This window comes from Plasmodium cynomolgi, chromosome 13 (genome assembly GCF_000321355.1).
Source record: "Plasmodium cynomolgi strain B DNA, chromosome 13, whole genome shotgun sequence".
NCBI classification, from domain to species: domain Eukaryota; phylum Apicomplexa; class Aconoidasida; order Haemosporida; family Plasmodiidae; genus Plasmodium; species Plasmodium cynomolgi.
In genome coordinates this window covers 1,565,566-1,577,208 of record NC_020406.1, presented here as the reverse complement: position 1 = coordinate 1,577,208, position 11,643 = coordinate 1,565,566, and the positions used below count along the sequence as shown (strand labels likewise).

The 11,643-nt window shown below is 39.7% G+C and overlaps 5 protein-coding genes across 5 annotated transcripts in view; 1 reads left to right on the top strand and 4 right to left on the bottom strand.

The window, feature by feature from the left end:
• Positions 1 to 1,499: 1,499 nt before the first annotated feature.
• Positions 1,500 to 2,113, bottom strand: PCYB_134340 (hypothetical protein; the record flags this gene model as incomplete). The annotated part of the gene is made up of 3 exons (XM_004224459.1): positions 1,500 to 1,538; positions 1,682 to 1,757; positions 1,974 to 2,113. 3 exons carry the CDS (start codon positions 2,111 to 2,113, stop codon positions 1,500 to 1,502), a joined length of 255 nt encoding a protein of 84 aa, XP_004224507.1.
• A 1,352-nt stretch (positions 2,114 to 3,465) lies between these two features.
• Positions 3,466 to 5,310, bottom strand: PCYB_134330 (30S ribosomal protein S9; the record flags this gene model as incomplete). The annotated part of the gene is made up of 1 exon (XM_004224458.1): positions 3,466 to 5,310. The coding sequence occupies one exon, from the start codon at positions 5,308 to 5,310 to the stop codon at positions 3,466 to 3,468; it is 1,845 nt and encodes a 614-aa protein (XP_004224506.1).
• Positions 5,311 to 6,437: 1,127 nt separating this feature from the next.
• On the bottom strand, positions 6,438 to 7,444 carry PCYB_134320 (ATP-dependent transporter; the record flags this gene model as incomplete). Its single annotated transcript, XM_004224457.1, has 2 exons — positions 6,438 to 6,507; positions 6,591 to 7,444. The coding sequence occupies 2 exons, from the start codon at positions 7,442 to 7,444 to the stop codon at positions 6,438 to 6,440; spliced, it is 924 nt and encodes a 307-aa protein (XP_004224505.1).
• A 1,717-nt stretch (positions 7,445 to 9,161) lies between these two features.
• PCYB_134310 (hypothetical protein) lies at positions 9,162 to 11,313 on the top strand (the record flags this gene model as incomplete). Its single annotated transcript, XM_004224456.1, has 3 exons — positions 9,162 to 9,426; positions 9,554 to 10,484; positions 10,728 to 11,313. 3 exons carry the CDS (start codon positions 9,162 to 9,164, stop codon positions 11,311 to 11,313), a joined length of 1,782 nt encoding a protein of 593 aa, XP_004224504.1.
• Positions 11,314 to 11,557: 244 nt separating this feature from the next.
• The window catches only part of PCYB_134300 (hypothetical protein), a gene marked incomplete at its 5' end in the record, with an annotated part of 5,620 nt that continues 5,534 nt past the window's right edge, over positions 11,558 to 11,643 (bottom strand). The window contains one exon of the mRNA XM_004224455.1: positions 11,558 to 11,625. The remainder of the gene's footprint in view (positions 11,626 to 11,643) is intronic.

The window sequence follows — 11,643 nt, the reverse complement described above, 5'->3', positions numbered from 1 at the left end:
TATATTAAGCATTAAATTTTTTCTTAACAGCTTACTGCGTACATACATTTTTCTTTTACAAAATAAATGCTTTCACATTTTAAGGGGGAAAAAAAAAAAAAAAAAAAAGAAATATAACTCCTGCGGAAAAAGTACGTAATGGAGTACAGCGAAAGACAATTGTCTTCTATGTGTGCCCTTTAGCCAGAGCTTAAAAAAAAAAAAAAAAAAGAAAAAAGGAATAAAAGAAAAACACCTGATGAGGTGAAACTGCATGGACACACGATCGGACTAAATTTTTTGACTTAAAAAATATTACGATAAAGGTGATAAATGGGGAGATGCACATAATTCTTGGCTGTGTTCGAAATCTCGGGTAGCGCGCCCGACTGTATTTGCCATGTGGAGCAGATATCTCTCATCGCGAGCTGCGCCACGCATGTTATTTTTGCGCATGGGCGCATTTTAATTTCTCCAAGCTTGCACTGCGATGTTGTGTTGGCATTGCGATTAGCAGGTGGGTGAGCTGCGACGTCATGCTTACGAAATTTAAAGTTCCCTTTGGGTTTGTCCTTGCGCCCATTGTGCGTACCTTTATGTTTTTTCTCAAACGCTTTAGTTTCCCTATTCGATTTTTCCCCTTTTGCGTGTCTCCCCGCGGGAAACATCCCCCGGAGTCGCCTTTCTTTTTTTTGGGCCCAGGTATATGTCACGACGAACGATGTTTAAGTTTATTTTTTAAAAAAATAATTAGGGATTTATTTCAAACTGTTTTGTGTGATTAACCAAGGGGGGGAGAAAAACCACGTGGGGGAAAAAACCAGGTGAGGGAGAAAAACCACGTGGGGAATAACATGCCAAACGAAGGAGCAGTAAATACGCAAATGAGTGAACAAATGAATAGGCATACAAATGGGTATACATAAATTCATACATATGGGCATACATACGGGCACACAAATGGGCCTGGGGGGGGCACACAAATGAACGCACATATATACGTACAAACAAATTTGCCGCCTTCCATTCCATCGTTATGTACATCCCCCCCAACGTGTTGGGGCCATTTTATTTTTTCACGTGGACAGCAAAAGAAGATTTTCACTCTATGTGCTACCAAAAAAAAAAAAAAAAATAAGTTTTTCCCCCCTGCGTTCTGTAAGGGCTACAACATGTGTGTATGCGCGCACGTCGCATTTGATGCATGTGTCACCCACGCGTGTGGGCATATGCCTGTGAATTTTCGTTAACATAAGGCCTTTGTTCCAGCTCCATTTCCTTTTTATGTGTACCTCTTAAATGTACTGTGTTATATGTATATTTTCTCCTCCTTGTAGGAGACATCTTTAGCTTTCCTTATGTGTGCACATTTCGTTCAACCTTGCATGTTGTCAAATTTTTTCTCCTAATTTGTTCGTGTATGTACATGTATATGCACTCCGTCTGTCACACCTCGCTCTGCGCTTTATCACATTTCTGTACAACATAATAAAATTCTTTTGGTAATGTCAAGGTGGAATTTACCTAACCTTTTTGGACATTTTGTGTATCCTGGGACTCTGTGTAAAAAAAAAAAAAAAGTAATATATTGTTCTTTTCTTCGTACTAGTTGGAACTCCCCTTGGGGGTAATGCCTATTGGCGATTTTCTACTTCATTGATTTGCTCTCATGTGCGCGCTTTACATGCACAGCTACACTTACCCTTCTCGTTTCATAGCCCTTGCAAAAGCAGTAGAGGTATGTCATTATGCTCGTGAGGACGAACATAAATATGCACCTGCGGACGGGAGGAGCGGGGGGGGGATAGGCAGATGGTTTAAAGAGGCAGTTAACTGAGGAAAAGTGGATTCCTCGCACTTTTACGTGGACGCATTACACACACGCTACTGTGTTAGTTGCATGCGAGAGGGATCGACGTTACAAATGCATGCACACGCACGTGGAGCCCAAGCGTGCACTCCACATTTTCCATCATTCATATACGTCAATACACATAATCAGAGCATGCTTCTTATTGACATACATAAAAAAGAAGGTGAAGGGGTCGCTTAACAATACGGATAATTTGGAACATTGCATAAGTTGGTCCTTCTTCTTCAGCAGTTCTTGAAACATATTTTTTAGGAACTCCATTTTGTTCTTTTTTCTCGATGAGTGGGTTTATAAAACAGATTTTTTGCTTCTTCTTATTTTTAGCTTCTTATTTTTTTGGGGGGAATTGCGGTTTTCCTTAAATATGTCGGTAAATGCTCACTTCAGTCGATCTCGTTGAAACAATTATGGGGACTCACTCAACCTTTCACTGCAATTAATTCTGCGTTGCGTTAAACAATTTTCCTTAATTTTTACGTTTCGACGTATGCAGGTAGAAATGTATGTACATGTACGTGTAAGCATAAAATGTACAAAATTTTTGGATTTTTTTTTTTTGAAAAAATTTGGCAATCTAAAAAAAAAAATAAAATAAAAAATTCTTAACGTTCTTGTGACACACTTGTGTAGCACGATTGTAGCGCACCTGCAACACATTTCCAACCCATTTTTTACGAAGGTGGGTGGGAAACTAAAGAGGGGGTATACAGACCTACTTGCACCACATGCTTCATTGCAAGCGTGAATGTCTTCTGCACGGAGGCACTTAACAAACCGCGCGCATGCGCATGCAAGTTGCACATGTGCCTCCCCCTTTGCAAATGGCACGAATTATGGCACCACTTCTCAAAAGAAGAAACAAGCACTCCATCCAAATGGGCAAATTTCCCCATAACTTTAGTGAAAACGGATTTGTGGCCTTTTTCTGCATAGACAGTTTTCGGCTTTTTTTTTTTTTTTTTTTTTTCTTTTCTTCTTCCAGTGTTGCTCCTAAAACGGTTGCACCACTTTGCGTTTACGAAATTGTTTTTTGGGAAGGCTCCCAAACCAAAGGAGCTCCTCATTATATGCACTTAAAAAAAAAAAAGTTCATACGTACACGTGAGGTAAGGGCATCACGATGTAGAGGCCAAACAGGGGGGAAAAAAAAAAACAATGTATACACATACGTGCGTGTTGACTTGGTTACGTACGTGAGCGTTGACTTGCTTACATAAGTGCGCGTTGACTTGCTTACATAAGCGCGCGTTGACTTGCTTACTTATGTATGCGCGTGCCGGCACTCCATGCCACGGAAGGGGAGAGCCAACCCCCCTCTTGCGACATCCATTTGCGGGCGTTTCAGCTGAAGTGGGCCCACCATCACGTTTGCTCACAAGGGCGGGAGTTACAGGAGTTACAGGAGTTGCAGGAGTTGCAGGAGTTGACGCAGGTGGGTCGCCCACCAATCGCGTGGAGAAGTATATATGTACATATGCACCTTTTCACCCCCTTGTGAGTGCACCCAAACTGGGGACAAGAATATGATTGCTCCAAATAGGGGGGGAGACCACATTTTGCACCCATCTCAACACACGTCTATCCCCCTCGCAACACGCCACCAAGTTTAACGCTTAACGCTTACTGTACTGCTTCCTCTTCCTAGCCTTCTTCAGTCCGTACTTCTTCCTCTCCACCTTTCTACTGTCCACGGTCATAAACTTGAAGGAGCGGAAATAAGGCTTTATTTTTAGCGAAAAGTTGTACACAATGTATTTGACGAGGGCGTGGAATATGGCCACACTCTGTCCCGACAACCCTCCTCCAACGACCCTGGCCACGACGTTGAAATGTCTGTGCATGCATAGATGCAGTAGAGGACTGAATATTTTATTTATGTTAAAAATTTGGTATTGTAGATACTGATATCCATCCCTGTTATTTATTATCAAATTGTTGTTTCCTCTTTGGAGAAAAACCATAGCTACCGCTCTTTTTTTTTTCCCGGAAAATATTAGCTTCTCCTTATGTGTTTTTCTGCTTTCATCAAAGGAGTATTTCTCCAAGCCTCCATTTTCAAACATGTACTCATATTCGTCCTTAATGTCACATAGCAAATTATACAAATCGTGAGACATATATTTATTCATAATATCTTCATGAGTTGGCTGGATTACGTTGGCCATATTTTCTATCCTATCCATGGTTGTCGTTTTGCTTTCTTCCTTTTTGTTTTCCTTGAGGAAATTGTTCAAAGTTTGATTGTCTTCTCCCCCCCCTGTACCTTCACCGTGCTGATTTAGTTTGCCCTTATGTATGGACAACCTAGATGGAGGCATTTCTTCCTGTGTGTTCGGTTGGTCACCCCTTGACTCGTCTGCCACCGGTTGATCACCCCTTGACTCGTCTGCCACCGGTTGGTGTCCCCACGACTGCTCCTCCCCACCCACGTAGAGCTCATTCTCAAACTTGTCCCGGTATTTCCCCACCAAATCGCATACAACCTGGTAAAAATATTTTTTCAGCCCAATGTTGTAGCTGCGTTCCGTAGGCATCTCCACGGGTACTTCTTCTATGTACTGATAGTTCAAATATTTGGTGATTCTGTCAAATTCGTTCTTGTTATGCAGGTTGTAAATGTCAAAGCGAAATTTGCTAATATTGTTGACGTAATTGTGCATGTAATTCCCTTCGTCAAATAGGGTGTCTTCAAAATTCAGCTGAATATTTTTTTCTCGCTTATCATATGCTAACAACTCCTCATCACAGTCGCTTATTTTGTGTATATATTCTACCTCTTTTTCGTTTATTAAATCTTTGGTTAGGTCTACTATTTTGTCAAAATCTTCTTTGCTTTTTATATAATCGGTTATATTTTCCTCTTTGGGATCTGCACCTTTTGTATCATCCAACTTTTTTAATTCTTCTTCACTTTTTTTTTTATCACCCTTAACTTGTTCTGTGTTTTTTTTCCTTTTTCCCCCCTTTTTTGTCTTAGCACCAGAGGTTCCATCACCGTCCCCTTTTTTGGGTTGTAGTTTTTCCTTGGCTCTTCGACGAAGTTCTTCTATTTCTTCTTCTGTGAATACCTTCTTTTCTTTCTTCTTAACATTTGTTGCTCCATCTTTATCTTTTTTTTTTTTAAAAAGGGAAAAGTTTTTCCTCTTCTTGTAAAGGGGATTACACCCAATGGGTTTGTAGCAACTATTTAAAAAGAGGGTGTTTATCAATTGTGGTGGATTTCCTGTGGGGATCTTCAGTAGTCTACATCTTTTATTTTCCCCCCCTATCTTGAAATTACCTTTCCAGTGCCCCCCGTCCAGCCGTCTCGTTTTTTTCGAATACCCATAATTAAAACGTCCTACACTGCTTATTCCTTGGCAATTTGCATTCTTCACATTTTCAGCCTTCACGTGACACAGGAATGTGCATAACAGAATTAGTATAATTGTGTTGTTATTCACATGATATACAAACATATTTTTGTTTTTTCGAGCTTTGTTTCTTACTTCCGCATCGCCCTCCTCCACAGTACATTTTTCCTTTCCCCCCCAAGGTTAAGAGCCGTTGTGACTGTGCTGCGCTTATGCTCATCTACTGCCATGCCATGGATATAGGCATGTACGCGTATATGCGTACGTGTATTTCTCTGCGCGAATCTCTTAATGTTCCTCGTACTCCCTTACCGTGGAATCCATAGTGTAATTAATTTTTTTTTTTTGGAATCCCCTTTTCTACATGTAGCGCGCAGATAAGCAAACTGATCAAGCAAATGGGGGAAAAAGAGAGTGAACAAAAGGAGGGAACAAAAGGAGGGAACAAAAAGAGGGAACAAAATGAGGGAACAAAAGGAGGGAAATAAAAAGAGGGAACAAAAAGAGGGAACAAAAAGAGAGAACACAAAATGGTAACGGACGCAAGCGACAAGTTAGCCAATTTTGTGCCAAGGGTGAAACCCCTTTTTGCCTCAACGCATGATGTAAGCTTGTGGCAGCATATCGCAACCATCACTGTGTAGTTACAATTTAGGCAAATTTACCCGCTACTTCTTTCCAAAGCGCAGAAGGCACTCCATTCTTTTTTCTTGAACGGAGGAAGTGGCAACGTACTATTCATCGCTTTCGTGTGTGTGTGCAAAATGGACTAGCTTTTTTTTTTATTTTTTAATTTTTTTTTTTTTTTTTTTTACCAAATTGGCATTTTACGTATGACCCGTTCAGGCGATTTTTTAAACCATTCATCCATTTTATGAACAGCTCGCACTTTTAGAAGCGCTCTTGGTGGCGAATTTAAAAGAGGCGGACAAATAAACCAGTAGGATGGGCACACGCCAACCATTTGAGAAGCCAGAAACAATGCGTTTCCACAAAATGGTGAAGAATTCTTTGTAAAACACAAAAAATAGTCTATTATATAAAGACACAAATGAGTTGCAAAGCGCCGCCAAGCGCGCATTTAAATAGGAACAAAAAGGGGAATCCTCACCGCTTGGACCAAATGACGTTTAGTCCAGTCCATGTGTCACACAGGCAGCTGTCTCCGCACGAATAATTATTTGCATGTATCAAATTAGTCCAAAAAATATGCACAGCGTTGTGGTACTCGCCTAATCGTGGAATACACACAAGTTGGGAACACACCACAGGGTGTTACATTTAAAATAGGTCCTCCTGAATCTTTTAAAAAAAAAAAAAAAAAAAAATTAATGAGCAAGCGCGGTTGGCGGCCCCCCTATTTCCCATTAAATCACATTTCTCACGAATCCTTGACAAACTGTGCATATCCTTTAGTTTCTATTTTATCCACGAGAGAATAGTCCCCACTTTCTATAATCTTCCCTTGGTGCATGATATGGATAAAATTTGGCCTGAGCAATTCTAGTAGCTTCTTATAATGAGTAACTATTAAGAAGGAATTCTTCTCATTGGAAAAATTCGTAATAACATTGGATGTTAATTTGAAAGAGTCTACGTCTAAACCGGAGTCCGTTTCATCAAGGATACAAAAGGAAGGCTTCAATATTAGCATTTGCAAAATTTCATTTCTTTTTTTTTCCCCCCCACTGAAACCGTAATTAACAGGTCTATCTAAAAATTCCGAGCTGAGTCCTACTTTTTTTATTTCTTCAATCATTAAGAGGTCAAATTCGGTAGCACTGATCTCGGGTTCGTTTCTTTGTCTCCGATGGCTATTCAACGCGGCTCGTAAAAATTCATTATTTTTCACCATTGGTAATTCCACAGGATACTGAAAGGCTAAAAATATGCCACACAGTGACCTCACATTAACAGGTAATTCAATTAAATTGAGTCCCTTGAACTTTATAGTACCGCTTGTAACTTTATAATAGGGATGTCCTGCTATTACTTTGGCTAGCGTTGATTTTCCAGAGCCATTTCTTCCCATAATGGTATGTTTTTCGCCTAAAAAAATGGTAAGATTTATTCCCTTTAGTATTTCTTTCCCCCCTTCTACTTCCATTGCATGCAAATTGGTTATTTCGATTAAGGGCATTTTTTCATTCCATTCTGGAGACTGCGTAATAACTTTTGATTCGTCATCTAAATTTTTTAGCAAAGACAACCTACTAGTGTCCTCGTTGGAATTGTCCATATGTAAAGCTACATTATTTCTTTTTTGCAACTTTTTATTTTTTATTTTACTGAACAGAAAAAGGGGTTTCACTGTATCTGCTTCACCACCTTTTAACAAAACAACGTTTCTTACTTTTTGCCTAAACCGCATGCACTTCGTCAGGTCAAGGAAAGCAACCAGTGCACATGCAATTGCTTCCCACTTCGCCCTTCGCATTTTAGAAGTCTACCGCCCACACACGTGGTTTCACATGGGTACGTGTGTACTTATATTTCTAGCTGTTTTTTTTTTTTTTTTTTCCTGCCTGTGCTTCTTAAAAAGAGATGTCGTAAGGTGTGCCTATTTATGTAAACTTCTTCTGGTCCATCTTTAGAAGGTATCTCCTTATCATCGCGTGGCGTTGTTTGCGAAGGACACGCTTCCAAAGCAGGTGTGCGTGATCTGACAGCTCTGCACTTTTGAACTTATGCGCACCTGGGGGGGAGTCACCTGCGCTGTGGCAACGTGTTCAACTGTGGCAATGTGCTCAACTGTTGCAATGTGTTCAACTGTGACAGAATGTATGAATGAGGACTTCTGCTATTTCTACCTCGGTGGGGAAAAATACTCCTGATTTTTTTTTTTTCACAATTTGAAAAAAAATAAAAAAGTGAGGACTTTACAAAAGCGCAAACACTATATGCATGTTCTCATGACAAGGGAGGGAATGACTTCCACTTTTCGTGGGTAACTAAAAGTGGGGCCTCTGCATCGTCATTATGAAGTTGGCTGTTTTGAGATCACCGCCGTGGAATTAAGCGAAAGGGATCGGCAAAGTAGCTTCTAAATTTACTTGTCACAAAAACAGAAATATCCACCAGGGGAATTCATTCCGATATGCTTTTCCATACGCAGAAATATGCAACGTGTTAGAATTTTTAAAAGGCGTTAAATGGAAAAGGAAAAGTGGGATTGACTTCACTTATTCTGAAGTGTTTTTTTTTTTTTTTTTTTTTAAATCGGTTTACGTTTTGTTCTATTTTGGAAGGTGCAAAATGTGAAAAAAATTGCCAATGTCATTTTGTCCGTTTTGCCTCTTTTTTTTTTTTTTTTTTTTCACCACCTTATGTTGCTCCTTTTTTTTTTTTTCCTTTTTGCACAGTTTTTATGTTCTTTGGGTAGTCCCTAATTGTGGATTCACCTTACTTTACCAATTAAATGTGCACATATATATATGTGTGTGTTTATATCCTTTTTGGCTCAACCCAGCTGTAGTTGCTTTGTGCCACTAGTTGTACGTTCCTTTTGTGTATTCTCTTAAAGGGAAGAACGTCCAACTGAGGGAGGCACACAATGAGTGAGCTACACTGTGATGAAGTTCCTGTAGTAGCATTATTCTTTCCATGTAGGAGAAGCGAACAGCTTGGTTAACTCACTAAGTGTTATACTCCCTTTGCGTGGCGCAAAAAAAGGAAAAAGAAAAATCTGAAAAGGGGGAAGCCAAACGTGCGTCCTGTCCAACACGGAACTGAAAAAGGAAAAAAAAAAAAGGAGCAACATAAGGTGGTGTAAAAAAAGAGCAACATAAGGTGGTGTAAAAAAAGAGCAACATAAGGTGGTGTAAAAAAAGAGCAACATAAGGTGGTGAAAAAAAAAAAATGAGCACACTAGCGGGTGGCCACGTTTTCCATGCCAAACTGCGAAAGAGGCAGAATTAAGCTGTCTTCACAAAGGCCACAAAAAGAATCACTGCAAGATGAATCCCAAACCATTTTATAAAGCACCAAAAGTAACAAAGGAAGATCTAGAAAGAGAATTTGACAAAACGATGTGTCATCTGAAAAGTAGCTGGGACGAGCTCACAGATGAGTCACAATATAATACAGAGGAAGAGTTGCTACACAGACGAAGAAAACAGGACACGTACAAATCAAGGTTCTTCCCAAACTGTAGTAAAAACAAGGAGCAGACAGGCATAATTTTTAAGGGCACGTCTAAAAAGGTGGATACATATATCCACGGTACAGTTGGGGAGCTCATATGCTGGGAAAAGGGGTCCATCCCAATTTATGGAAAATTAAAAACTTTTAAAAAGAAAAAAAAATCCACATAAATCTTTTTTTTTCAACGAGGGTACATCATATATAGATAATCCACCTCATACATGTGATGATAGCAGTGATAGTGTTGGCAGGGAACTCCCCTTTGCGCACCATAACAGGAGGAACTACAACACCAGGGGGACTAAGTTAGAAACTCCAAAATTAACAAGAAAGAGGGGAAGAAACCTAAATGAGAAGACAACCATGTCATCCACGTTCCATGGGAAGAGTAAGAAAGATGATCGGCACAGTGTTAGACAAACCGCTTGTGCAAAAGTTGTAGGAGAGATGAAACGCAATGAGAATAATGGAAAATCGTTTTGGATTAATAAGAACGAGATGATCATTCCTCGAAGATGCATGGACCAAGTGATGTCACCGTACAGTTCCAGTAAAGCGAAGCAACAGAGAGATATCCTCTTAACCACCCAAATGAGTAAATTTGCAAGAGGAAAATTACGCTTAAGGATACGTGGGAAAAATAAGTTAAACAAAATATCGCAAGTACCTGTGGAGGAAAAACTAAATGACGGTTTTACTCCCCCTTTAGATGATTTATTCAAAGGAATAATGCCCAGAGGTGGGAGAGAAAAAAAAATTAACTACAGAGAGTACACATTGAAGAAGAGCTACAAAAATAGGGTCAATTATGAACGACATGCTGATCAACATAATGAAAAACAAAAAGAATCAAATAAAGTTGCGGTAGGTTACGATACAATGTCGAAGCAAAAGAGACAAAAGGGAAATCCTCACGTGAGAATATGTGTCGATAAAGAGAGTACAAGAAACTCTGATCCGAAATGCACTATCGATTTTGTTCAAAACTGCGCATCTGTTGACAAAAGAATGCAAAATTACCTAAATGAGCAGCTTAAATATTATGGATCCAAATTGAGAAGGGAAAACCTCGAACAAGTTTGTCTCTTCCTCCGGAAAGGGCCTCAACGGAGAGTTCCCCATGGCCTGACCAGGAGGTATACTGCACTGTGAAGTTCACGTGCGTTTTTAAGAGGCACATTTTCGCGCCACTCTGTTAACCACGCATCGGGGTCGGTCTCCTTAAGCAATGCTACGCAACATTGCCGCGGACTCGCAACATTGCCGCGGCCTCGCATCACTGTCGCCGCCTCGCATCATTGTCGCCGCCTCGCACCATTACAGCCTCTACGCATAACCATTGCCTCCCCCCCTCACCTTCTAATCACTCCCAACCGAAGCCACCGCATTGATGAAGAGGAGCACCCAAACGTGCCAGTCCGCCCGTGTCAAAATTGCAAAAAGGAGATAAACCTCAAAAGCTACATAATAGAAGGAAATGACCAAAAAAACACCGCGACGATGATGACTAACGCGAGAGACGTAACCCCTGCAATATCGGATAAAATAATGAAACAAATGAGAGGTCGGGAAAAAGAAAAAAATGAAGGACAAACGAAGAATTTAGCACACAAAAATAAACTGATAGACGAATTAAAAAATTTTAAAAAATTGCAAAAAGAGGAAATGAACTTCTTCACAATTTACACACATTTAATGAATGAAAAAAAGATTTTAAAAAAAATACTAAACCAACAAATAAGGAATAATAAAAAAGATTATTTAAAAAAATTAATTCAAGTAAAAAAATATATTACCAATTTTGTTACCCATTTTGAGCAAATTATGGCAAAAATACAGGCAGAAAAAAATGGACCATATGCCCCAACACACGATCAAGACAGACACCATCATATTAGTTGCCTCCTAAAATTGGTGGAGGACGTTATAAGTATTCTAGCTGATCATTTCTATCACGTGGAATAAATTATGGACAGAAAAAAATATTACACTCAAGTGAGGTGTGCAAATTTCCGTGTGTTGCTCCTCTGTTAAAAGGATGGGAAGTACCATTTGGTGATCAACGTTGAGGGAAGTGGTCTCCATCATTTCTGCGTGACAATGGAAGAACAGGCGAATGAATAATCTGTGTGTTGAACATTTGTTTAGCCATTTTTTTTCATCCCCCCATTAGGTGGGAAAAGGGATATATTGTACCCCAATTTGTGCGTCATTTTTTCTTGCCCAAAAAATTGTTCAACTTTATTTTGTCGAAGAAACTTATCTTGCTTTTTGTAACTGACAAGGAAAAAAAAA